Here is a 27,594-nt window from a genome sequence, read left to right on the forward strand (position 1 = left end):
CCAACACTGCAACTGTTGGCCACCACTAGCATTACTACAACCACCACCCAAGACTAACATCACTTTCAAAACTACTACCACCACCTCTACCACTACCAACACTACAACCATCACTTCTTTCACAGACACTAGCCACCACTGCCATAACTTACTAGTACTACTAATACTACTACCACCATAACCACCGCAATCAACCGTCATGACCATCAACACCATCTGTACTACTGTCATTACTACAGCCCAACTTTAGTACCACCACCACTACCATTCAGTGCTACCTTCATTACTTTCAGTATCATCATCAAAACAGCTACCATTACAACTACTATCTCTGTCACTATCACCACTACCACTATCACCACCACTACCACTATCACCACCACCACCACTATCACCACCACCACCATCGCCACCACCACCGCTAACACAACTACCACCAACACCACTTTCATCATCACTGTCACAACCACCACCAAAACTGCAACCACCACTACCATTACAACAGTCATCACCTCTATGACTTTCACTATCACCACCACAACCCCTGCTATCACCATCAGCACCACTATCACAAACACCACCACCTCCACCGGCACCATTATTGTCATTACCGTCACTACTACTACTACCATCCAGTAGTACCACCACCACCACCACCGCCAGCTCTACCACTATCACTACCACCCAGTACTACCACCACCACCATTACACTGTGTTCCCCACCTAATCAACAGTACCTTGACTGAGACAGTCACCTTAACATTGTCAAGACATGGAACAACGACGAAAGACCTGTGCAGAACTTTTCGAGGTATGAAAACATTTCTCATTTGTTTTTTAATTGAAGTTTATTAATTTAAACATAAGTGATGTTACTGTCATTCATTAATCAGCATGTACACACACACACACACTTTTTTACACATATAGGTGTGTGTGTGTGTATATATTTATTGTGTATTGTTTATCAGTATAAACATGTTTGTGTGTTGTTTATTAATGTGCTCACACACAGACACACACTTTTATATAAACAATAAATTATACACACACACATATATCTGCTAATTAATATTTATACGTATTAGTAAAGAGTATATATATAATACAAATAATATGTGAGTATATGTATATATACGTACATGTATGTACAAATTTACATCTACATGTATATATAGATGCACAGGACGTCATAAAAAAATGTGGAGAAAATGATAAACAGAGCACAATATATATGTGTGTGTGTGTGTGTAGAATATGTGGGGTTTAGTTCACTTGTGATCAAAATGAATAGGTACGCTGAATAAGTGCCATAGTTAGTCATCTGTTAGGTTCTAAGTTCACACCTGAGGCTGGATCTAGGGATTCGTATTAGGGTTCTGTTATAGCAGGTATATATTATATTAGAGAGGAAAAAGCAAAACCAAGACAGAACATGTATGTCAAGTCATTGAGCATAATTTAGTTAGGGTAAGGTGAATTTGAAGTCTTACAGCCATTTCTCGAATAACCCAGGTGGTAGGTTAGCATGTCCACTCACTGAGTATTTCGTCATCAGAGACAGGGTATGAATATTTTAAGACGGGGAAAATTTACAGTTTACAAGGAATAAAATATATTCACAGTTTATAAAGAATAAAATAGAAGAATAAAAGAGTAACTAGGAGAATAAAAAGTAAAGGTAGTTAGAAGAATATAGGCAGGAGAATAATGTTCATAACTTGTCTTTGTCCAGAGGATATGGATGCTGGTCGGTACTTCCATGAAGATACAGTTCTTTGGTTAAAATCACCTGAAAATCATTCTTTTATTCTTCTATTTTATTCCTTGTAAACTGTAAATTTTCCCCGTCTAAACTATTCATACCTTGTCTCTGATGGCGGAATACCCAGTGCGTGGGCATGTTAGCCTACCACTTGGGTTATCCCAGAAACGGTTGTAAGACTTCAAATTCACCTTATCCCAATTAAATTATTCTGCATGACTGGAGATACTCGTTCTACCTTAGTTTTGCTTTTTCCTCTAATATATATATATATATATATATATATATATATATATATATGTATGTATATTTATTGTGCATGTTATTAGCAGATGTTTATATATAAATATGTGTGTTTTTATTTATGTGTATGTATATAATTTGTTTATATATGAGTATATATGTATGTATATAATTTATTGTTTATATATGTGTATGTATGTATATAATCTATTTGTGTGTGTATATAATAGTATATATATGTGTGCATATGTATATAATTTATGTATATGTGTGTATATGTATGTATATGATTTATTGTTTATATGTATATGTATATAATTTATTGTTTGTGTGTGTGTATGTGTTTATATGTATGTATATGATTGTTTATATATATATGTATGTGTGTGTATATATATTTGTATGTACATAATTGTTTATATATATATATATATATATATATGCATGTCTGTGTATGGTTTATCACTATATACACATTTGTGTGTGCTGTTGCTTGTTAATTTATTAATATGTATATATTGTTGTTTATCAATATATATATATTGTTGTTTATCAATATATATATGTGTGTGTGTTGTATTGAATGTTGTCTAATAAAACAGATATGAAGTGGAGTCTTTCATTCATTTCAACAAAGAATGGTAGCTCAATAGATGCCAATATCCAAGACACGAGAGTATGGTGGTGTATTTGAGGGAAGTTTAGCTGCTATTTTTGGCAGATCAATTAACCACATTGAGGTTTTCTTCCTCCCTCACATTATTACTCTTGTTGATGTTGTTTATCTCCAGGTGAGGCTTGGTTGAACAGAATTATGATCAAAGCCAGTCCAACCACGACCTTCATTTTGGATTTTTATATTTATATAAACATAGGCGTAGGAGTGGCTGTGTGGTAAGTTGCTTGCTTACCAACCACATGGTCCCGGGTTCAGTCCCACTGCGTGGCGCCTTGGGCAAGTGTCTTCTACTATAGCCTTGGGCCGACCAAAGCCTTGTGAATGGATTTGGTAGATGGAAACTGAATGAAGCCCATCGTATATGTGTATATATATGTATATGTATATGTGTGTATATGTTTGTGTGTCTGTGTTTGTCCCCCCCAACATCGCTTGACAACCGATGCTGGTGTGTGTACGTCCCCGTAACTTAGCGGTTCGGCAAAAGAGAACGATAGAATAAGTACTAGGCTTACAAAGAATAAGTCCTGGGATCGATTTGCTCGACTAAAAGCGGTGCTCCAGCATGGCCACAGTCAAATGACTGAAACGAGTAAGAGTATATATTCAGACATACTAACCTGGACTACATTATTCAGTGTATACCCTGCATTTTTTTTTTATATAATGCCTTCCTCATATTTTGAGACTTTTGGATGTTATTTCTAACAGATCAAGCAACCACTTTGAAGCTTGTTTTTGTTGTCATTAGCTTTGATTGAGCAGACCCTATGATCGAAGACATTCCAATTGTGACCATCCAATTGAGTGAGGGGTGGTTGTTTTTGTTTTGGTCATTGTCTAATCAGAGACACATCCAAATGTTTTTTTTTCCTCTTATGTCTTTTCTGAAGATAACAGGAGAGGAGTTATTTCAGGGAGATTCTTTCATGTGTTGAGGGCCTAGTGGTTAGGGTGTTGCACTCCCAATCACAAGGTCACAGTTTCAATTCCTTGACTGGGTGGTGCATTGTGTTCTTCAGCCAAACGTGTCATCTCTTGTTGCTCTGTGATCACTTCGACACCTGACATGAGGTACATTGTCCATCTGTTCAGGGTCACTTTGACACCTGATGTGAGGTACAGTGTGCATCTGTTCAGGATCATTTTGACACCTGGTGTGAGGTACATCATGCACTTGTACAGGATAACTTTGACACCTGATGTGAGGTACATTGTCCATCTGTTCTGGATCACTTCAACACCTAATGTGAGGTACATTGTGCATCTGTTCAGGCTCACTTCAACACCTGGTGTGAGGTACATCATGCACCTGCACAGGATCAATTTGACACCTGATGTGAAGTACATCGTACACCTGTTCAAGTAATGCCAATTTGATGGAGGGAGTGAGCTAATGGGCAGCACAAACATTTGATCCCTATAAACAAATCATCTTTGCAAGTCGTTCTGCCAGAAATTGCAAAACCATCTTTCTCAGTCTACCAAAGACTGCCATCATCTTTCATACAATAATTTGCATTGAGTTAATGCACACACGCACACATATATATTAATTTCAAATTTTGGCACAAGGCCAGTAATCCCGGGGGTGATGTTTAGCTGATCTCATCAGCTCTAGTGATCAACTAGTGCTTATTTTTTTTACCTCAAAAGGATGAACCTTGGCAGAATTTGAACTCAGAACGTAACAATGGATGAAACACTGCTAAGCACTTTGCCCGGGGTGCTAACAAATCTGCCAGCTCAATGCACACACACACACACACACACACACACACGCACACGCACACGCACACGCACACACACACACATATTAATAATTGTTTTTATGTCAAGTTGTTATAATGTTTTCATAAGTTTACAAGTGGTTTTCATGCTTTAAGAATGGTCACTTGTTGCTCGAAGACTACTCTTGTTCAAGGTGACCGTCAATCTCCTGAATGAATGAAAGCATCATCAAAATTCATGAACTGATTTTGGAGGACAGTCTTTGAACAATTGATGAACTTGTTGATACAGCTGGTGTGTCCTGGAGCTCCTACCAATGAATTTGGAGCAAGGAATTGTGAATTAATAGAGTTGCAGCAAAATTTGTGTCTCACTTGCTCATGGAAATCAAAAGCAGTCATGACTCAATGCGTGTCGTGAACTGAAAGAACAGTTAGGTCATCACTAGTGATTAAAACTGGTACTACGGAATTTGAAGATGGGGAAGAGGTAAAGGAAAAACAACAGAGGCGTTTAAAAGCATCACTTCACAAGAGTTCTAGCACTTCCTCCAACAGTACAAAACGTGCCTGGACCGATGCATTGCTTCAAATGGAGAATACTTTGAAGGCAATAAAAGCGTAAACGTAAAAATGAATACATTAATATTGCAAAATTCCGGTTTATTTTGGGGGTACCCCTTCATATATATTTTTCTTTTTACTTGTTTCAGTCATTAGACTGTGGCCATGCTGGGGTACTGCCTTGAAGAATTTTTAGTCAAATGTATTGACCCCAGTACTTATGTTTTTAAAAACCTGGTTCTTATTCTATTGTCTCATTTGCTGAACCACTAAGTTACAAGGATGTAAACACACCAACATCAGTTGTCAAACAGTGGAGGGGGACAAACGCACACACACATGTATATGTATGTATGTGTGTATATCTATCTATCTATATATATATATACACACACACACACACACACACACACACACACACACACACACACACACACACACACACACACACACACACACACACACACACACACACACACACACATACACACACACACACACAACGGGCTTCTTTCAGTTTCCTTCTACCAAATCCACTCACAAGGCTTTGGTCAGACCAAGGCTATAGTAGAAAACATTTGCTCAAGGTGCCACACAACGAGACTGAACCTGGAACAACGTAGTTGGGGAGCAAGCATCTTACCACACAGCCACATGTATATGTATTTATTTATTTATTTATTTATTTATTTATTTATGAATATTTGTTTATGTATTTATTTTCCTTGCAGTGAATTAAATTTAAACATTTCCGCTATCGTATGACACTTGGCACCTTTACAAAAACTGCTCAAACCATCAATTTATCAACCTTAATTAATCAGGCCTGTGATTAAACACCCACATCCAGCTGTAGAAACTCTCCCAGATCAGATTGGAGCCTGGTGTAGCCATCTGGTTTCACCAGTCCTCAGTCAAATCATCCAACCCATGCTAGCATGGAAAGCGAACGTTAAACGATGATGATGATGATACATTCAGATCTGCGCACACACACAAATATATACACATGCACACACAGATATATATATATATATATATACACACACACACACATGCACACAGATATATAAATATACACACATGCACACATATATATATATATATATATATATATATATATACGCACATGCTCACACACACAGTTATAACACTAAAAGCACACACACACACACACACACACACAGAAACATTCACATGCATACGAAAACACACATACCACATATACACAGGAAAACTCACTCACAGGCATAAGGCAGACACACATACATGTGGATTGTGTCAAAACAAACATTCATATGCAAACACATACAAGCACATAAACATGCACGCATGCGCACACACACAGGCATTGTGCCAACAGCATGCACATACAAATATACATGCACATACAAATATATATACACACATATACATACACACGCACATACAAACATACACATACATACAAACATACATACATACAAACATACACACACACATACAAACATACACACACATACACACACAAACATGCATACACGCTCACACACATACACGCTCACACGCATACATGTTCACACATACATACACATACAAATGTACAGATACAAACGTACACACACACACACACACACACACACACACACACACACGTGTGTGTATGTGTGTGTGAGTACCTTTGACCTCTAATTAGCAATTAGCACGTAAAATTCTCTAATTATAACCATTTCACCGTAGTGACATCTGTCTTCTTGGTGGTCTTGTGACACAGACATACACCTTCCACCACCACCATCCATCCTTGCCCCCTCCCCACTCTCACTCCAGGCCTTGTTGAGCTCTGACTCCCCCCTCTCATCACACCCTTCCTCCCACTACACCCCACAATACTATTGTATACTAAACAATAACTGCCATAGTTGTTCTTTTAAAGCTGGTCGTTGTTGTTGCTGGACAACAAGATCCAACCTTTATGTGGTCATCAGAGGTGCTAGAAATAACAGCCAAATTTTCTTCAATGAAAGGGTACATTAAATAATATAGTCTAGATGGTCAGATGTGGATTTCCTTTGATTATAGGTCTGCTTGATAAGAGCCAACCTGGGGCTAAACAGCAACGGCAACATGATTGAGCTTTTATAGATTACCAGAGCTGCTAGAAATAATAGCCAAATCTTCTTCAGATCACACCTTATTGTCTTAAGTAAAAGAAGTGTACATTAGACCATGTAGTCCTATGTAGCACTAGTAAGATAAGATGGTCATGTGTGGATTTCCTTTGATCAGGGCTGACTTGGGAGCTAAACAAGAAGATTGAGTCTCTACATAACCACCAGAGCTGCTAGAGATATCAGACAAATCACATCTTCAAATCACATCTTAATTTCTTAACGAAGATAATCTAGATAATCTAGTCCTACATGGCACATCCTGTGGAGGCGCAATGGCACAGTGGTTAGGGCAGCGGACTCGCGGTCATAGGATCGCGGTTTCGATTCCCAGACTGGGCGTTGTGAGTGTTTATTGAGCGAAAACACCTAAAGCTCCATGTGGCTCCGGCAAGGGATGGTGACGAACCCTGCTGTACTCTTTCACCACAACTTTCTCTCACTCTTACTTCCTGTTTCTGTTGTGCCTGTAATTCAAAGGGTCAGCCTTGTCACACTGTGTCACGCTGAATATCCCCGAGAACTACGTTAAGGGTACACATGTCTGTGGAGTGCTCAGCCACTTGCACGTTAATTTCACGAGCAGGCTGTTCCGTTGATCAGATCAACTGGAACCCTCGACGTCGTAAGCGACGGAGTGCCAGCAACAACATGGCACATCCTACAACAGGATGGTTATGCTTGGTCTGCTCAATCAGAGCTGATCTAGTGCTCAACAACAAGAGTTACTGAAGGTACCTCAATGCCAGTGGTTTCTAACTGGGATACTGCCACACCCTATAGCAGGGGTTCACAACAAGTGGGCCATTAATGTGTTCTTATTCCAATGGATGGGGGGCTCCTAGGGTGCCATTATCTAATAGGAGGAATAAAATAGGATGGTCATAAATGGAAGGCATAAGGCTCAGTGGTTAGAACACCAGGCTCTCAATCATGAGGTAGTGAGTTTAATTCCCAGACCAGGCTGTGTGTTGTGTTCTTGAGCAAGACACTTTATTTCACATTGCTCCTGTTTACTCAGCTGTAGAAATGAGTTGCAACATCCCTGGTGCCAAGCTGTATCGGCCCCTTTTGCCTTTCCCTTGGATAACTTCGGTGGCATGGAGAGGGGAGGCTGGTATGCATGGGTGATTGCTGGTCTTCCATAAACAGCCTTGCCTGGACATGTGCCTCAGAGGGTAACTTTCTAGGTGCAATCTCTTGGTCATTCATGACTGAAAGGGGGTCTTTTCCCTTTATCCATAAATAGAATGCTTTTGATCATCGGTCTTCATGAATAGAAGTTCTCAAGATCCTATAGAATAGAAGTTCTCAAACTTTTTGGGCCACTGCCCCCCTCATAGCCACATATTACCCTCAGCGCCCCCCCCCCCCCTATTTTTATGTATAAATAAATATTTTATATTTTACTAATATATATATATATATATATATATATACTATGAATCATTTGATATTTAATATAATATTATATAATCTGTATGCAATACTATAATAATATAATAAATTCATAGCGTCCCCCAATTCACTGCCTTCCTCCCAATGCCTCCATTTTCTCTACCGCTCCCCCACCGCCCCTTTAGGCACCAGCACCCACCTGGACCATCTCAGCTCTTACTGGTGGGTGGTAGTGCCCACTTTGAGAACCTATGCTATAGAATAAGCTCCAAACTTAAAATATAAGTACCGTGGTCAATTTGCTTAACCAAACCCTTTCAGGAAGTGCCCCAGCATGGCCACAGCTAAAAGATGTTGTAACATACACATATGAAAATAAAGTCAATGAGGAACCTATATGTGGTCACTCGATCTGCTAGAAATAACAACCAGATAGTCTTCCAATCACATGCTATTGTCTTAAAAAGGGCCTGTTGGATAATACCTCCATCACCCCCAGGGCCAGTATTGAGTCCATACCATAAAAAAAAATGGTGCTAAGTGAGGCAGATTTCCACAATTGTGGGGGGGGGGCATTGCCTGCCCATGATCGTGCCATTCAGTGAATACTCCACTGGCTACAGTAACAGAAGAGTACCAAAGATGAAGAAGAGGTACAAGAACTCTCTGAAGAAATTCCCTGGTGCCTCTCACAGTGACCACTGCCAGTGGTCTACCATAGTCTCTGACCAGAAGGCCTGATAATACACCATTCACCTGTATGTCTTCTTCCAGAATGCTCACAGGGAATGCTCCTTGAGGACAGAAGCTCTATGGTAGAAGAACTGCAACCAGGGCTCCCTTTGCAGCATTATAGGCCCTTAGGTGAATCAATGCACTGGAGCCCTATAGTATTTATTTATCAAGTGCCAGTCACAGATATGAATTGGGCCCCTAAACTTATGAGGGTCTCTGGACAAACTGCCCTGTGTGTCCATGCCTTAACGCAGCACTGACTGCAACATTACAGCAATGCACCCAACACTGGATTTTTCCATTGCAGATGTGACCAGACTTGCATGTTCCATGTTGACCTTGTTGACCTACTGTTGATGTGGATAGTCTTCCTCCTGAACCGTCAGTCATCAAGCCAAGTCAAAGGGATAATGATCATGACAATAAGAAGGAGGCAGACATTTGATGATGATGATGTTGACAACTCTTTTACTCTTTTACTTGTTTCAGTCCTTTGACTGCGGCCATGCTGGAGTACAGCCTTTGGTCGAGCAAATCGACCCCAGGACTTATTCTTTGGAAGCCTAGTACTTATTCTATCGGTCTCTTTTGCCGAACTGCTAAGTTACGGGGACGTAAACACACCAGCATCGGTTGTCAAGCGATGTTGGGGGGACAAACACACACATACAAACACACACATACACACACATATATATATATATATACATATACATGTATACGACAGGCTTCTTTCAGTTTCCGTCTACCAAATCCACTCACAAGGCTTTGGTCAGCCCGAGGCTATAGTAGAAGACACTTGCCCAAGGTGCCACACAGTGGGACTGAACCCGGAACCATGTGGTTGGTAGACAAGCTACTTACCACACAGCCACTCCTGCGCCTATGATGATAATGTTGAAAACAATGATGATGTAGATGATGAGGATTATTATATAACATCAAAGCTCTTTCAACAGATATCCTGTGACATCATCATCAATTCTCTATCTTGTGTGTCTCCTTTGGTTCTGCTTTTTCCATTTTGTCTTCCTGTGGTGTATATCCCTACAATAATAATAATAAGAGCACTCAGAGAGCGCAAACCTCCACCAAGGCAACACCAATGTCCTCTCAACGATTAGCCAGAGATGATTTTTAAAATGAGAATATCTGAAAAAAACTTGACTGCTCTTACAAACAAGAATACTGAAAATGAACCTGACCACTCTCAAAAATGAAGTAAAAAACCAGAAAAATAATCCAGAATCCTTGTCCAGTATCTGATCAATCCCAATGGTAGTCATGGAATGTGAAGGTGGGAGTTCAGGCCATGTTTGTAATGCTGTGCGTGTGTCGTCTGCAGTGGGAACAGAGACAGTTTTCTCTATGAAGGCCTTTTTTAGTCTATCCACTGAAATAGTGTCTTTACGACCATTAAGGTCTATAGTGAAAAATTTATCTGCATGAAAGAAAATGGAAAGGACCTGCATACAGTGTTTTACTACTACTACTACTACTACTACTACTACTACTACTACTACTACTACTACTACTACTACTACTACTACTAATATCATGAATGTATTTTCTTGTTTTGCCAGGAATGTGACTTGTCACATCTGATAACAGAGAAATCCAACAGCAAGAAGGTACTGGACAGTGTCCGAAATAGTGTCCAGTATATTCTCAAATGCTTCTTTCATTTCCTCACCTGCGGCTGTTGCTATGCTGACAACAAGCAGTTTGGATTCATAGGAAATCTTTATGACCACGAGCCATCAGAGATGGAGAAGCAGGCCCTTGTGAATCTGTTGCGTTACTTGGAGACAGGTCAGTAAATATTTGGTCCCTTGGAAACTGCTGTTGATCATGATGATGATGATAATGTTGTTGTTGTTATTAGAACATCGTCTTTTATTTTTTACTTGTTTCACTCATTGGACTGCGGCCACGCTGGAGCACTGCCTTTGAAGGGCTTTTGGTTGAACACATCACTACTAGTACTTAGTTTTTTTCTTTTTTAAGCCTGGTTCTTATTCTAGCAGTCTCTTTTGCTGAACCACTAAGTTATGGGGGACATAAACAAACCAACACTGATTGTCAAGCTGTGGTAAGGAACAAACAAAGCACACACACACACACACACATGCATGCACATACACACATGTACACACACACACACATGCACATACACACATGTATGCACTCACACACACGTGTGCGCGAAGGTGTGAAGGCACATAGCTTAGTGGTTAGAGTGTTGCACTCATGAACACTAGATTGTAGGTTCAATTCCCAGACTGAGCAGCAGGTTGTCTTCTTGAGCAAAACACTTCATTTTCTTGTTGCTCCTGTCCACACAGATATAAATGGTTAACCCTGACAGAACAGCCCTCAATCAAGGAGAATGTTGACCTGCTCACCAAGCAAGAGGTGGAGTACCATCTAAAAGCTAAAGTGATGCGAAGCACATTGTGACCAGCGATGTATAACAACATTCAATAGTCTGCCCAAACACACACACACACGCACACACACACACACACACACACACACACACACACACACACACACACACACTCTGAGGGCAGGCTTCCTTACAGTTTTCACCTATGAAATCCACTCACATGGTAATTTGTCAGCCTGGGGTTATTATTGATGATACTTTATTTCATTTCATTGGCCATGACGTCCTTACATAGAAGAAAAAGAAGCTGCGGGGCTGGGCAAAGACATAATGGTATGTGTAATGGAAATGATAATATTGAATAAATGGGGGGGGGGGGAACAAGCAACGCCCACCAATCGCTCAATCCCCGAAAACATTGTTCTCTTAGGTGAGGCAACAAGCCTCTTACAAATGTTCATACTGTTCATAATACATATCATTGAGGCTTTTTCGCCTCTCATACATATCCCTCTTCATTACTTGTGTGTCTGGTTTCGAGTGGCTTGTCGGCATCGCCCGGCCACACGTGAAACATTTCTCTGATGCAATACTGCATTATTGATGATACTTACTCAAGGCACAATGCAGCAGGACTGAACTCCAAAACTAAGTGATTACAAGGTGAGTTTCTTAACCACAGAACCGTTTTCCTAATTGGAGAGCAAAAAACAAGTTCCAGGTTCAAACCAAGGCAAGGACATGCAACTGATATCAACACAGAATATTAACGATGTATATTAAAATGTTAAAATACTGGTTTCAAATTTTGGCACAGGGCCACCAAATTTTAGGGGAGGGAAGAGTCAATTACATCAACCCCAGTTTTCAACAGGTACTTATTTTATTGACCCTGAAAAGATGAAAGGTAAAGTGGACCTCAGTGGAATTTGAACCCAGAGCATAAAGATAGACAAAATGCCATGTAATATTTTGTCGACCACTCTAACAATTCTTCTCGGTAGTTACCTTTAAAAAAATGTCAAAATATCAATGATTTGTGATTTGATTAACTTTGATTGGTATTGAACCTATGCTGCTTTGTTTTATTTCAGAGGAAAGTCCGACCATCGAGTTCCCACATTTGATCTCATTACGTATTCTCATCTACTCGGATAATATTGAACTACAATTATCAGCAGCCCTTTTTTATTTGGAGATTAGCGAAAGAAGTGAGTAAAGCTTAAAGATTGTAACGATGTTGCTTGTGTGTTTATTATAAGGGGGTAAGTCAGAAATTATACGTACTCGTGTTTCTGTAATTGATTAAAACAAAAGCAAGGATTAAACAATTCTTTTACTTGTTTCAGTCATTTGACTGCAGCCATGCTGGAGCACCGCCTTTAGTCAAGCAAATCGACCCCAGGACTTATTCTTTGTAAGCCTAGTACTTATTCTATCGGTCTCTTTTGCCGAACCGCTAAGTTACGGGGACGTAAGCACACCAGCATCGGTTGTCCAGCAATGTTGGGGGGACAAACACAGACACACAAACCTAAAAAAAGTTTTGGTGAAAGTGCAATAATTTTTGACTTCCCCTTGTATTTAACCTTTCCATACCAACCTGCTTGAGATCACCCCTGGTTCTATGACACAAACTTCTTGTTTGAAAGTAATCTAAATTAAAACCTTTTTCCATAAAAAATTTCATATTTAATTTGTTCCATAAATCAACTTAATAATGACAGTGAGGAATTCCAACCATGTTTCGTGGTTCTCTACCTCAACAGCTCCTTTATAGGATCAAGTAGCTAAAAACATCATCAGGAGGAATCATGTCCAGTTTCAGCCCCTACTCCTCTACCGTTTTCGACATGGCAGGGCCCCTGCTTTACTAAATTTTTTATTCTTTTCAAAATTAATTGAAATTGGGTTGGTGCATAATTATTGCGGCTTTTTTTCAACAAATTTTATTCAACAAAAAGAATGACGGTCTGACCATCTGCCAAGCAAATGGGAAGCAGTAATTGAAGTAGATGGTGAATATGCTCCAGAATAATCATTTAAAGATGTTTTTGTTACATGTTGTTGTTTTTGTGAATAAAATTTGTTGAAAAAAGCCGCAATAATTATGCCCCAATCCAATATATTTCTACAGAAATATGGTAATAAACTGGTTAACTATTAAATGACTCTGTTTACGAGTTCTGTAACTCACCTGAGATTGCCCCTTGGTTCTATAATACAAATTAGCTGGTTTGAAGCGATCTAAATTAAAATCTTCTTCTATAAAAATTTCATGTCAGTCAGTTCCAAACATCAGTTTAATAATGACGAAGTTGTTTTACTAAATTCTTCATTATTTTAAAAATTAAATGAAACAAAGGCAGTGTATTTCAATAGGAACTTGGTAACAAAAAAGGTTAACCATCACCTTGCTCCACAATTTCTTTATTACATTATTATGACTATATACATGCCTGGATCTAAGTTTTTGCCATATTTGTTTGTTGTTTTAGTTGATGACTGCCCAACAAGTGTTACCCTATCACCTCTCATAGACTTATTGCGGAGGAAAGATGACCGACTCAACAGAATCACAACACAGGCTCTAAGTAACTTCTTGATGAGAATGCCAGGTAAAAATGACCAGTTTTTTTTTTTTTTTTTAACTCCATTGCGCCTTTCACGCAAACAATTCGCTGTCTGTTTATCAGTCTGACTGCCAGCCTGTCTGTCAGTCTCTGTCAGTCTTTATCTGTCTGATTGGCTGGCTGCCTGCTTATCAGCCTATCTGTCTCTGCCTGCCTATCTGCTTATCTGTTTGACTGTTTCTCTACCTACCTCATTGTCTATTTATCAGTCCATCTCTCTGTCTGCCTATCTCTCTGTCTGTCTATCTGTTCGTCTGTCTATCTCTCTGCCCATCTATTCTCCATCTGTCTATCTCTCTATCTATTTATCTCTCTATCTGTCTACCTCTCCATCTGCCTATCTCTCTATGATTCTGGTCCTCTATATACCTATTAATCAATCAATCCATCAAAATGGTTAAACAGATAGTCCATCAAAAGTAAAAGTCCATATCTTATCTTTATGGTCAAGAATTTGGTTCATATATTGTGCTCTGGTCATTGGCAAAATTTACATTTATTTGGATTTATTTATTCATTTTTTTTTTCACATAGAGATTTGAGATATTTTTTCTCTTTTTTTAAATCAACTTATAATATTTTTTTCTTTTACAGCTTGCAAGGCTGAAGTGTACCCCTGCCAACCAATACCAGCTTTGATTCCTTTATTGGAATCAAAGAACCATGACACTCTCTGTAACACAATTGCGATTCTAACCATCTTGACTACTACTAGTAAGAATTTTTTCTTTGTTTTATTTTGTTTATATATACCGGAGTAAGCACATGCAATGTGCAACAAGGTGGAAAAAAGAGTATTCAAATACCAGAGGTAGAGTAATATGCTTTATTTAAAAGCAGCAGAAATATAACAAAAGCTATTACTCAGAGTTTCACGTTCCCGTTCATTGGACAGTTTTGTTAAAAAAAAACAAATTGAAAAGTGGACGTTAAATGATGATGATAGCATTCTGTTTACCACTCCCACCACGACCATCACCATTTTCTCGTTCTCCGCAGGCCCCACCCCATACCAGAGGTCACCAGATCCCCCTCCACTTCACCAGGTTGCCAGCCCTCACATAGCTCTTCATATCCTTCATAAGAAACACTAGGCTTTATTAAGAAGGGGAAGTATGTGTTGGGGGGGGGGGGTAGCAACAAAAATGTCCCCAAATCACGATCTCACCATTATATCCCCTGGCACCACCTAACCCCCACCCCACCCCTCACCCAAACCCCCACCCCACCCCACCCCTCACCCAAACCCCCACCCAGCCACCACAACTCACCACTCCATGGACACAGTGAGAAAGAAATTAGTGGCATCCTCCTCCTTTCTTTGCAGACAACTGTAGACTGGAGATTCTTGCTGAAGATGGAGTGAAACCTCTGCTTAAGACACTGCACCATAAAGACCTACGAGTGATCCGAAATGCTGTTGGCCTCATCTACAACCTAACACAGCTGGGTATGTCATGTTGGGATTTTTGTTGGTTTTTGTTTTGTTGTTTGATGTTTTTATTTCTTTCTTTTTTTTTTTAGCCCCAGGTCAGCTCAGATCGAGTAAATCTCATGATCCAAAAGCATTGCAGTTATGGCCATCCCAACTTATTTTTCAGACAAGTTGGGTTCAGACCCTCTGCATGGCACCTTAGACAGCTGTGTTCGACTATAACTCTGGGCCAGCCTTCCAAAGCCTTGTGAGGGCATTTGGTAAACAGAAACTGAAAGAAGCCCATTGTGTGTGTGTGTGTGTGTGTGTGTGTGTGTGTGTGTGTGTGTGTGTGTGTGTGTGTGTGTGTGTGTGAGTTTATATGTATGTATGTGTGTGTGATTGTGCGTGTGTGTATTTATGTGTGATTATGCGTGTGTGTATATATCTGTGTGTGTGTTTATACGTGTATGTATGTGTGTGTATGTATGTGTGTATATGCCTATGTGCGTGTGCATGTAGATGTGTGTGTGTGTATATGTGTGTGTGATTGTGTGTGTGTGTTATGTGTGTATGTTTGTATATATGTGTGTGTGATTATGCGTGTGTGTATATGTCTGTGTATGTGTTTATACGTGTGTGTGCATATGTGTGTGTGTGTGTGCATATAGATGTGTGTATGTGTGTGTGTGTGCATATAGATGTATGTGTGTGTGTGTGCATATAGATGTGTGTGTGTGTGTGTGTGTTTTATTGACTGAAACTAGTAAAAGAATAAAGCTCAGGTCTCCTGTAGATATTCTAAAATAACTTTGTCCCCTCCAACCTGCTTCAGCACAGTTTTCCAAATGAATTTAGGGGTCTACAATCTTCCCCTTAATGTAGGCCCCTAAATCAAGGCAGGTTTTGTATGGAGAATTGTGGTGATACAGGGAGAAGGGGCAGACTTGTTTTTGAATATCCACAAGATATCCAAGCTTTTATTCTTTCACTGGTTTCTATCATTGAACTGTGGCTATGCTGGGGCACCACCTTCACAAGTTTAGTTAATAACACTGTAAATAAATCTTTTGTTACTCTTGTTGTTGTTTTTATTTATAGTCTGATGATATTTCAGAATCACAATTCATTCTTCAGATCTTCTTGGCTGGAGTCTCTGCTATAAACTGTTTTCCAACAGTTTTCTTTTTTTTTTTGTTTTTATTGTTGTTGTTGCTGTTGTTGTTGCTGGTGGCGTTGCTGCTGTTGTTGATGGTGATGATGCTACTGTGGTTACTGTTTTTGCTGTCTTTACTGTTGGTGTTGTTGCTGCTGTTGTTGTTGTTGTTGTTGTTGTTGCTGCTGTTGTTGATGGTGATGATGATGATGTTGCTGTTGTTGGTGATGGTGATGATGATGTTGTTGTTGCTGCTGCTGCTGTTGATGGTGATGATGATGATGTTGCTGCTGCTGTTGTTGATGGTGATGATGATGATGATGTTGCTGTTGTTGATGGTGATGATGTTGTTGTTGCTGCTGTTGTTGATGGTGATGATGTTGTTGTTGCTGCTGTTGTTGCTGCTGTTGTTGTTGATGATGTTGTTGTTGTTGTTCCTGTTACTGTTGCTGCTGCTGTTGTTGTTGGTGGTGGTGCTGTTGCTGTTGTTTTATTATTGGTGTCATAATTGTTATACCTACTGTTGTTGTTGTTGTTATACTTACTATTATTGTTCTTGTTGCCACCGATGTCGTCGTTGTTGTTGTTGTTTACTGGTGACTTTTTGACATTCTTCCCGTCCCTTTAATTTCTTCAATGACATTAAGATGTCCGACAGTGTCTCATTGTAGCTGCCAGCCGAGACGAGATCGTCCGGGAGGGTGGGGTGGCCCTGTTGATTTCCGTTCTCCAAGACTGCGGGGACAACGATGTCCGCTACTATTGCTTCGGTGCCATGGGCAACATTGCAGCCACCCCAGAGAACAGACAGGTACTCTTTGTGGCGGACAAGAAACTTTTGATGAACTATTTATTGGTTCACAATCTTTCGTCAGAGTCTGAGAAGGTATTTGTCATCTTCATTATAACTATCATCCTCATCATCATCGTCATCATCATCATCATTATCATCACTAGCACCATTGTCGTGATTATTATCTTCGATATCTTTGCTATTATCAGTTGTCATTGCCACCACCATCATCATCATTACCACCACCATCAACATCATCATCATCATTGCCACCACTATCATCAGTAGCATCATTGCCATCACCACCATCAGCATAATCACCATCATTGTCATTATTCATTGTCCTTATCATTATCATTGCAATCATCATTAGTCATCATCATCATCATCCTCGCTATCACAATTTCTCATTATCACCAACACCCTCATCGCCATCATCATCATCATCGTTGTCACTATTATGGTCATCATCACCATCATCACTCCCAACATGACAATCTCCCCCTCGCCACCACCACCACCACCACCACCATGTGAAGCCAGAGAGAGAGAGCTTCTATGCCCAATAATGATGTGATGGCTGTCATCCCTGTCCCACTGCTCATCTTGTTTGTCTGTTTGTTTCAGGTGACAGGACAATGTCTTTTAACTCTTAGGAATCTGGCATCTGATGGTAAGAAAATAATTTGGCCTTTCATTTTCATCAGTACATTTTCCTTTCTCTCATTTTCCTCTTTTTTCTTCTTCTTCCTTTTTTCTTCTGTTTCCTTTTACTTTTACTTTGTCCTTTTTTCTTCCTCTTCCACTTCTTCCACCTTGTTCTTCTTTCTTTCTTATTTCTTTCTCCCTTTCTTTCTCTCTCTCTTTCTTTCTTTTTCTTTTCTCTCTCTCTCTTTCTTTCTTTTACTTTTCTCTCTCTCTCTTTCTTTCTTTTACTTTTCTCTCTCTCTCTCTCTCTCTTTCTTTTCCTTCTTTCTTTCGTTCTTTTTTTCCTTTCCTTTCTTCCCTTCTTTCTTTCCTTCCTTCTTTCCTTCTTTCCTTCTTTTCTTTTTTTCTTTATTTCTTTTTTTTTCTTTCTTTCTTTCTTTCTTTCTTTCTTTGCTCCATCCTATTCAGATATGATTTAGAAAAAGACTTCAGAGGAATACAATGTAAATATAACTATTAACACCAACTTAAGGATAGATTATACTATGGATATATCTGATTTCTGTGGTAAAAGGGTTAAAAAAAAAATGAAAGAAAAGAAATGAATTGTGAGATGTTTTATTGCAGCTCTCAACCAGGAGGAATTAGCCATGGGTGGAGCAATTGAGAAAATCCACAAGATTATCCAATCAACAAAAAGCCAAGAAATCCTCAGTCTAGCGTTGTGCTGCCTTCGTAACCTCTCAAACTTCGAAGCCAATCAGGTTAGTGTGACATGAAATAAACTCAGTCTTATACACCTCCCATAACACTTACAGATACATTGATTTACTGAAATGATACAGTGCTGAATTAAATGCTTTGCAGTCCTTACCCAAGTTTTTGTCTATATTCTCAGCTCAATTTCTGTGAGAGCTCCTTGCCCACTTTCCTTTTTGTCATTCATCATTCAGAAGTTATTTGCTCAACTTTCTCAGTTCTATATTGCCACCTCAACTTTTTCTGTCCTGTATACCCAGCTCATCTTGTCCTGTTTTGTATTTGTTGGCCTAAATTTCTGTGTTCCGTATCATCAGCTCAACTTTCTGAGTTCTCTATTGACAGCACAAGTTTCTCTATTTTGTATTGCTAGCTTAACCTCCATTGTCCTATATTGCTGGCTCAAATTTCTGTTCTATATTACCAGCTTAATTTTCTTTGTTCTGTATTGCTAACTTGATATTCAGTAATCAACATTGCAAGCTCAACCTTTTGTGGTCTGTATTTCCAGCTCAAATTTTTATTATCTATATTGTCAGCTCAATTTTCCTTGTTTTGTGTTACCAGCTCAGCTGCCCCTGTTTTGTATGGCCACCTCAGTTTTCTGTTGTATATTACCAGCTCAACTTTCTGTATCCTGTATAGCCAGCTCAACTTCCCCTGTTCTATATCAACAGCTCAACTTTCTGTGTTCTATATTGCCAGCTCAAATTTCTTTGATCTATATTGCTAGATCAACTTTGCCTAATTTGTATTACCAGTTCAACTTCCTGCTTTGTATGGCCACCTCGATTTTCTGTTCTACAATGCCAGCTCAACTTCCCCTGTTCTGTATTGTCAGTTCAACTATATGTGTTCTCTATTGTTTGCTCAACTATATGTGTTCTCTATTGCTTGCTTAACCTGCCCTATTCTATAGTCAGCTCAACTTCCCCCATTCTCTCTTGCCAGTTCAATTCTCTCCATCATGTATTGTCATGTCAACTTTCCCTGTTTTGTATTGACAACTCATCTTTATGTATTTTGTGTTGACAGGTCAAGTTTGTATCAGAAGAATTTCTCTCTGATCTTGGTAATATTCTGCAGGACTCTACCAATCCTGATGCTCAACACAGTTCTGCCAGCATCATTAGAAACCTTGTTGATGGAGCATATATGAAGGTAAGTTCCACTGAGTGTGAGTGAAGGTGAAGTGTAAGTGATAGTGATTATTGTTGTTGTTGTTGTCCCTCCTCAAGCCAACCCTCATCCAGCAGATCAATGATCAAAGGAATCCCAGCTGGAGACATCCAGATTTTTTAGGGATCTGAAACACAACATTATTTAATGTGTTACTCCCTTATTATGCTGTATCGTATATTAAGGGAAGTTTAGCTGTTATTTCCAGCAGGTTGAGCACCTCTATAGAAATTCTCTAATTGTTGGTAGTGTTGAATAGCTGTAATGAAGTTGTGAATGATAAAACCAGTAATACTGAAATTAAATTCTGCTGAGCTCAACTTAGCCTTTCATCCTTCTGGGGAGTCAATGAAATAAGTACCAGTTATACACTGGAGTCGATATAATCATCGACTAGCACTCTCACCAAAATTTCAGGTCTTGTGCCTATATTAGAAAGGATTATTACCTCCGCCTTAACGAAGGCAGAGGTATTGTTTTCAGTCGTGTTTGTTTCTTTGTTTGTCCGTGGACAAGATGTCTCAAGAACCCCTGGATGGACTCAGATGAAACTTTCAGGGATGTTTGGCCTTGTGACTGGCACAAACTGATTAGATTTTGGGATCGATCCAGTATCAAACAAGGATTCTGGATTATTTTTCCTGTTTTTTTTTTACTTAAATTTTGAGAGCGGTCGGGTTCATTTTTAGTATTCTCGTTTGTGAGAGCAGTTGAGTTTATTTCAGATATTCTCATTTTAAAAATCATCTCCGGCTAATCATTGAGAGGACGTTGGTGTTACCTTGGCGGAGGTTTGCGCTCTCTGAGTGCTATTGTTGTTATTATTATTATTAATTTATTTTTTCAATCTTTCCCTTTCAGATAATAAAACTAAAATGCCTGGCTATACTAATTGGTATTTTGATGGTTCCAAAATGTAACATCAATGTTCTGGTTGAAGTAACAGGTTCAGTGTCAATATTAGCAGCAGAAGGTTAGATCATTTTATATCTGCTTGTTTCAGGTTCAATCCCACTGCATGGAACCTTAGGAAAGTGTCTTCTACATTTTCGACCAGGGCTGACAAAAGACTTGTGAGAGAATTTGTCAGAGGGAAGCTGAAAGAAAGCCCTTCATGTGGAAGTGTGTGTGTGTGTGTGTGTGTGTATGTGTGCATGTATAATATGAGTGTGTATATATGAATGTATGTGTCTGAATGTTTATATATGTGTACATGTATTTGAGTGTGTGTGTATGAGTGCATGTGTGTCAGTGTGTGCATATATATATATATATATATATATATATACACACGCACACATATGTATATATACATGTTAATGTTTATATGTTTTTTTTTTCTTTTAGGAAGTTAATTGTTATGGCTAGTCATAGAATGACCATTGATTTCACCTCTACAAAAAGCCCTACCCAAGCATGCATGGAAGACGGTCATTAAACGATTAATGAAAGTGCTTACCTGTATAGGTGACTCAACTGACTCAAAAAGCTAAAGGTGCATGACCTCGCTCACCTGATGTACTTTTGGCCATTTGAGTCTGTTGTGTCACCTATTCGGCGAAGTGCATTATAGGTACAAAATCAATGGTCACTCTGCGACTTGCTATAACAATTAACTCCTTAAAAAGAAAATACATCTATATAGGTGCAAGAGCGGCTGTGTGGTAAGTAGCTTGCTTACCAAGCACATGGTTCTGGGTTCAGTCCCTCTGTGTGGCACCTTGGGCAAATGTTTTCCACTGTAGCCTCGCGCCGACCAAAGCCTTGTGAGTGGATTTGGTAGACGGAAACTGAAAGAAGCCCATCTTATATATATATATATATATATATATATATATATATATATATATATATGTGTGTGTGTGTGTATAATAGAAAGGATTATTATTATTATCATCATCATCATCATCAGGGCAGCAAGCTGGCAGAATCATTAACACACCGGATGAAATGTTTCATGGTCTTTCATCCATCTTTACGTTCTGAGTTCTAATTCCTCCAAGGTCGACTTTGCCCTTCATCCTTTGTGCGTTGATAAATTAAGTACCAGTTGAGTACTGGGATCAATGTAATAAACTTAACCCCTCGCCCCAAAATTTCAGCCCTTGTGCCTTTAGTAGAAAGGATTATTATTATTATTATTGTTAAGGCAGTGAGCTGGTAGAGTTGTTAGCATGCTGAGCAAAATGCTTAGCTGCATTTCATCTATCACTAGGTTCTGAGTTCAAATTCCACCAAGGCTGACTTATCCTTTCAAAATAAATACCAGTGGAGCACTAAGGTCAATATAATCAACTTGTTCCTTACCCCCAAAAGGGGGTAAAGGACAACTTGATTATTTTCACCCTTGTGCCTTTAGTAGAAGTCACAAGGGTCAATATATTATCATTATTATTATTATTATTGTTATTAGGGCAGTGAGCTGACAGTCATTAGCACACTGGACGAAATGTGTTAATTCGTCCAGGCCTTGTGTCTTTAGTAGAAAGTATTAATATTATTATTATCTTGTGTATGCATGGCTTAGTGGTTATGGCATTGCATCTATGATTGCGAGACCACAGTTTCAATTCTCAGAGCAAGCGGTGCATTGTTTTTTTGAGCAAAATGCTTCATCTTATATCACTTTGTGGTCACTTCAACACCTGGTGTGTGGTACATCATGCACCTGTTCACACAACATCAATTTGTTGATGGATGGAGGGAGTGAGCTAATGTACAGCACAAACATCTGATCCCTATAAACAAATCATTTGTGCAGGTCATTGGCAAAAGCTGAACACTCATATGCCATCTTCAATGGGAGAGGCCATCATTATTATTATTATTATTATTATCATTATTGTTCTCAATGTCCGTTAATTCCATGGTTTCTGTTCCATTCCACAGAGGATGTCCGCTACCATTTGGCCCAGACTAAGAATGGTAAAGTGTTTCAAGCGCTGGTCATGTTAGCTTCCCAGTCATCAAGCCCTGAACTGCAATATAACTGTGCTGGCACTCTCTGCCAAATTCTTATAGAAAGTAAGCTTTACCTTTTGTTGACCCTTTTATTTCCTTTTTTTTTGTCTTTTTATAGATATTTGGTACTTTCATCATCATCATCATCGTTTAACGTCCGCTTTCCATGCTAGCATGGATTGGATGATTTGACTCAGGACTGGTGAACCAGATGGCTACACCAGGCTTTATCCCTATATATTTTTTAAACATATTTTTCGAAGTAGTTGTATGCTGTCAACTTAATGTGACAGTCCCCTGAAGGGAATGATACTACTGTTGGTTAGACCTAGGAAGCTGCATCGCTTCCTGTCGGCCTTGACACATTTCCTGTGTCCTTATGTTTACAAGGACACAGGAAACATAAGGACACAGTAGTATTATTCCCTTCACGGGGACTGTCACATTAAGTTGACAGCATACAACTACTTCATCGTATCACTACTGCATAAATCTCTCTCAGAGATTTAGAAATCTATTATTTCTAAATTATATTTTTCACTTATTATTTTTTTTACTGCCAATTCTCTCCTCATCATCATCATTACCATAACCATCATCATCATCATCGCAATGACCATCATCATCATCATCACCGTGATCATCTTATACTGACCACCAACATCACAGTCATCATCAACAGCATCATGAACACCACTCTGCACCAGTACATTCTGGTTTACTCTGCTTTTATTCTTCCCCCAACCACCACCACCACCACTGCCATCACAACCGTCACCTTATTCTACTCTCTTCCTCTCCAGATATCATCACAGACACCCAGAAAGAGAGAAGTTTACCTTACATCATTCAATATCTTCATGATTTCTTGAGATCAAACGATGCCAACTTCATTCACCTGGCTCTCTGGACAATCAAAAAGTTAACCAAAGGTAAGAAGGTGCTTTTGCTTTTCCTCCACCTCCCTTGTGTAATATAATAAAAGTCACATTATTATTATTATTATTATTATTATTGATTGAGAGAGTACTGCATGCCATCAAAGTGACACAGGGGCAAAATATACGAAGCCCAGGATACCCATCATGACTACCCGTCTGATAAGGGTACACCAGGCACATGCATCACAACCATATGTGCATGACATGGTGATCTCATATCAAGATAAACAGTGCATGACCTCACAGGTGGGGCCCAGTTAGAATTTTCTTCAGGACAAATAGCCCATCTTGCTCAAAAGGTCCCTGAATAAGGTTTGTTTAAGGATGTTGAATGAAACACCCATGTTTCCAGAGGTGAATTATTCAAACCTCAAAGAATTCCTCTCAACACATGGCTATGATGCTCCCCCACTTCTTCTGCTCGTGATCAGAGATGCACATACTGTCAGCCACCAAGGGACATGCTCAACTGGTTAAAATTAAGCAACTGACAAGCAAATCTGTGGTATTAAGCAGAATATTTGTTGTAGCCCATCTTTTTATACCAAGACAAAACAATGTACATGATAACACTTCCAATCAGTTAAGATCAGAAGTCATGAGAGCCACTGCCTGTCACTGCATCAGGGTATTTATTATTATTATTATTATTATTATTATTATTAGGTGGCCAGCTGGCAGAATCATTAGCATGCTGGGCAAAATGCTTCGTGGTATTTCATCCATCTTCAGGTTCTGAGTTCAAATTCCGCTGAGGTCAACTTTACCTTCCATCCTTTCAGCATTGATAAAATAAGTACCAGTTGAGCACTGGGGTTTTTGTAATCAGCTATCCCCTCCTCCAAATTTCTGGTTTTTTGCCTATAGTAGAAAGGATCATTATTATTATTATTATTATTATTATTAAGGCGTTGAGCTGGCAAAATCATTAGCACACTGAGCTAAGCATTTTGCCCACCTTCACATTCTCAGTTCACATTCCACTGAGGTTGACTTTGCCTTTCATGCTTTCGGGGTCAATAGAATAAGTACCAGCCATGTACTGGGGTTGATCTAATCAACTGGCCCTCTCCCCACAAATTTCAGGCCTTGTGCCTATAGTAGAAAAGATTATTATTATTACGGTATTGAGCTGGCAGACTCGTTAGCATGCCGAGCAAAATGCTTAGAGGTATTTCATCTGTCTTTACATTCTGAGTTCAAATTTCACCGAGGTCAACTTTGCATTTCATCCTTCCGGAGTCGATGAATTAAGTACCAGTTGCATACTGGGGTCAATCTAATTGACTGGTCCCCTCCCCAAACAATTCGGGCCTTGTGCCTAGAGTAGAAAGGATTATTATTATTGTTATTATTATTATTATTATTATTATATAAAGTGGCATGCTAGCAGAATCGTTGGCACACTGGGCAAAATGCTTTGTGGTATTATGTTCTGAGTTCAAATTCTTCATCTTTCATCCTTTTGGGGTCAATACTAGTTGAACTGGGGTCAATGTAATCGACTTATTCCCTCCCTCGAAATTACTGTCCTTGTGCCAAAATTTGAAACCATTATTATTATTATTATTATTATTATTATCATTATTATTATTATTATCATTATTATTATTATTATTATTATCATTATTATTATTATTATTATTATTATTATCATTATTATTATTATTATTATTATTATTATTATCATTATTATTATCATTATCATTATTATTATTATTATTATCATTATTATTATTATTATCATTATCATTATCATTATTATTATCACTATTATTATTATTATTATCATTATCATCATCATCGTTATTATTATTATCATTATCATCATCATCGTTATTATTATTATTATCATCATCGTTATTATTATCATCATCATCATCGTTATTATTATTGCATGGAGTTCGGCTTTGCCTTTCGTTCTTTCAAGATCGATAAATTAAGTACCAGTTGAACACTGGGGTCGATGTAATCAATACATCCTCTCCCCCAAAATTGCTGCCCTTGAGGCAAAATTTGAAACCATTATTATTATCATTAGTATGGCAGCGAGCTGGCAGAATCACTTTGCCTTTTGTCCTTTCAGGGTCGATAAATTGAGTACCAGTGAAATATTAGGGTCGATGTAATAGACTAGTCCCCTTCCACCAAATTTTAGGCCTTGTGCCTTTAGTAGAAAAGATTATTATTGTTATTATTATTATTGACATCTCATTTTTTTCTATTCCAGATGAATTATTTCTACGTGCATTCCAAGACAAGAGGATAGAACCTGCAGTACAAAACGTCCTCTCTTTAATGGCAGGAAAGGAATCTGAAACAATAGGGAAACTAGTTCCAGAAGTCCTAAGAAGGATCAGAATGGAAAATTTAACATAATCTCTCTCGACAGGTAAACATCACCTCACATGCACAACAAAATAAAAGGTAGAATCATGGAATCAGTAAGATGGTTTTATATGATGGGATTATCTACATACTTTAGATTAGATGTAGGTAGGTCGAATGAAGTATCAAACAACAACAACAACAACAATCATACTCACCTTAGATGTCTTAACCCCTCAGCATTCAGATCACTTTGTCACATCGAATGCTTATTTATTCACATTACTTTGGATTAATCTTACATTATCTCATAGTTTTGAGACAACGATGACGTAATTGTTTATCTGTAGAATGACATTGTAGGGTAGATGTAAGAGGCCAGATCTGGCTGATGTGACTAGTTTAATTACCGAAGGGTTAAAACAGATCAATACTGTTGTTCTTGATTGAATTTACAATAATATGATATCCCATGAATTAAAGGATTGATCAGATTATCACCAATAGCATGTTACATCATACAATGGAAAAAATAATCATAGATCAATGCCAGTTATGTCATTAGATTGATTCTTTTCCTCATTAAATATTGTACTTACTTTGGTCATTCATATAATATGCATTAATGCTAACACATCATAAGATATATCATTGCTGTATGTCTTAAGACATAAAAATCCTTCTTATTGATCCTCATCATCATTAAGTATTGTCTTAAGATAGGTCATATATAATATGCATCATATTAATGCTGACATATCGTCATAAGATATATCATTGCTATTACTTTGTGTATGTCTCCAGACATAAACAGTACCTTATGTCATAAACAGGAGCCGTACATCTCAGATTTACCTGCAACATAGCCACTACCTGTCATAAGACATAGATTAACAATGAGCCATGAACAATGTGCTACGTCATTTAATGGATCCATTATCCACCACCAGATATTCCATATAAACATATATCATCCCAAGATGGATCAGTATCATGTATAACGTCATATGGATCAACTACGACAGCTGTTTCAGCTCCTGCCAAAGGGATACCTTTAAAACCTAAACATCACAGACATCACAGAGATCCTGTGTTGGATTAAAATGCATTCTTCCAAATGTCCCAAGAA

General features: G+C 38.6%; 1 protein-coding gene across 1 annotated transcript in view; it reads left to right on the top strand.

Annotated features, from left to right (window-relative positions):
- Positions 1-510: 510 nt before the first annotated feature.
- The window catches only part of LOC106879720 (uncharacterized), a 28,583-nt gene continuing 1,499 nt past the window's right edge, over positions 511-27,594 (top strand). The window contains exons 1-14 of the mRNA XM_089340653.1: positions 511-811; positions 10,848-11,076; positions 12,748-12,864; positions 14,152-14,271; positions 14,881-15,000; positions 15,614-15,736; positions 17,528-17,742; positions 18,277-18,322; positions 18,925-19,061; positions 20,092-20,217; positions 21,097-21,208; positions 23,125-23,259; positions 24,000-24,128; positions 26,368-27,594. The exon at positions 26,368-27,594 is cut by the window's right edge and continues 1,499 nt beyond it. Of these exons, the coding sequence (XP_089196779.1) occupies positions 773-811; positions 10,848-11,076; positions 12,748-12,864; positions 14,152-14,271; positions 14,881-15,000; positions 15,614-15,736; positions 17,528-17,742; positions 18,277-18,322; positions 18,925-19,061; positions 20,092-20,217; positions 21,097-21,208; positions 23,125-23,259; positions 24,000-24,128; positions 26,368-26,516 (1,797 nt within the window). The 5' untranslated portion in view covers positions 511-772 and the 3' untranslated portion in view covers positions 26,517-27,594. The remainder of the gene's footprint in view (positions 812-10,847; positions 11,077-12,747; positions 12,865-14,151; positions 14,272-14,880; positions 15,001-15,613; positions 15,737-17,527; positions 17,743-18,276; positions 18,323-18,924; positions 19,062-20,091; positions 20,218-21,096; positions 21,209-23,124; positions 23,260-23,999; positions 24,129-26,367) is intronic.

This window comes from Octopus bimaculoides, chromosome 23, assembly GCF_046866305.1.
Source record: "Octopus bimaculoides isolate indiv1 chromosome 23, ASM4686630v1, whole genome shotgun sequence".
Taxonomy (NCBI): Eukaryota; Metazoa; Mollusca; class Cephalopoda; order Octopoda; family Octopodidae; genus Octopus; species Octopus bimaculoides.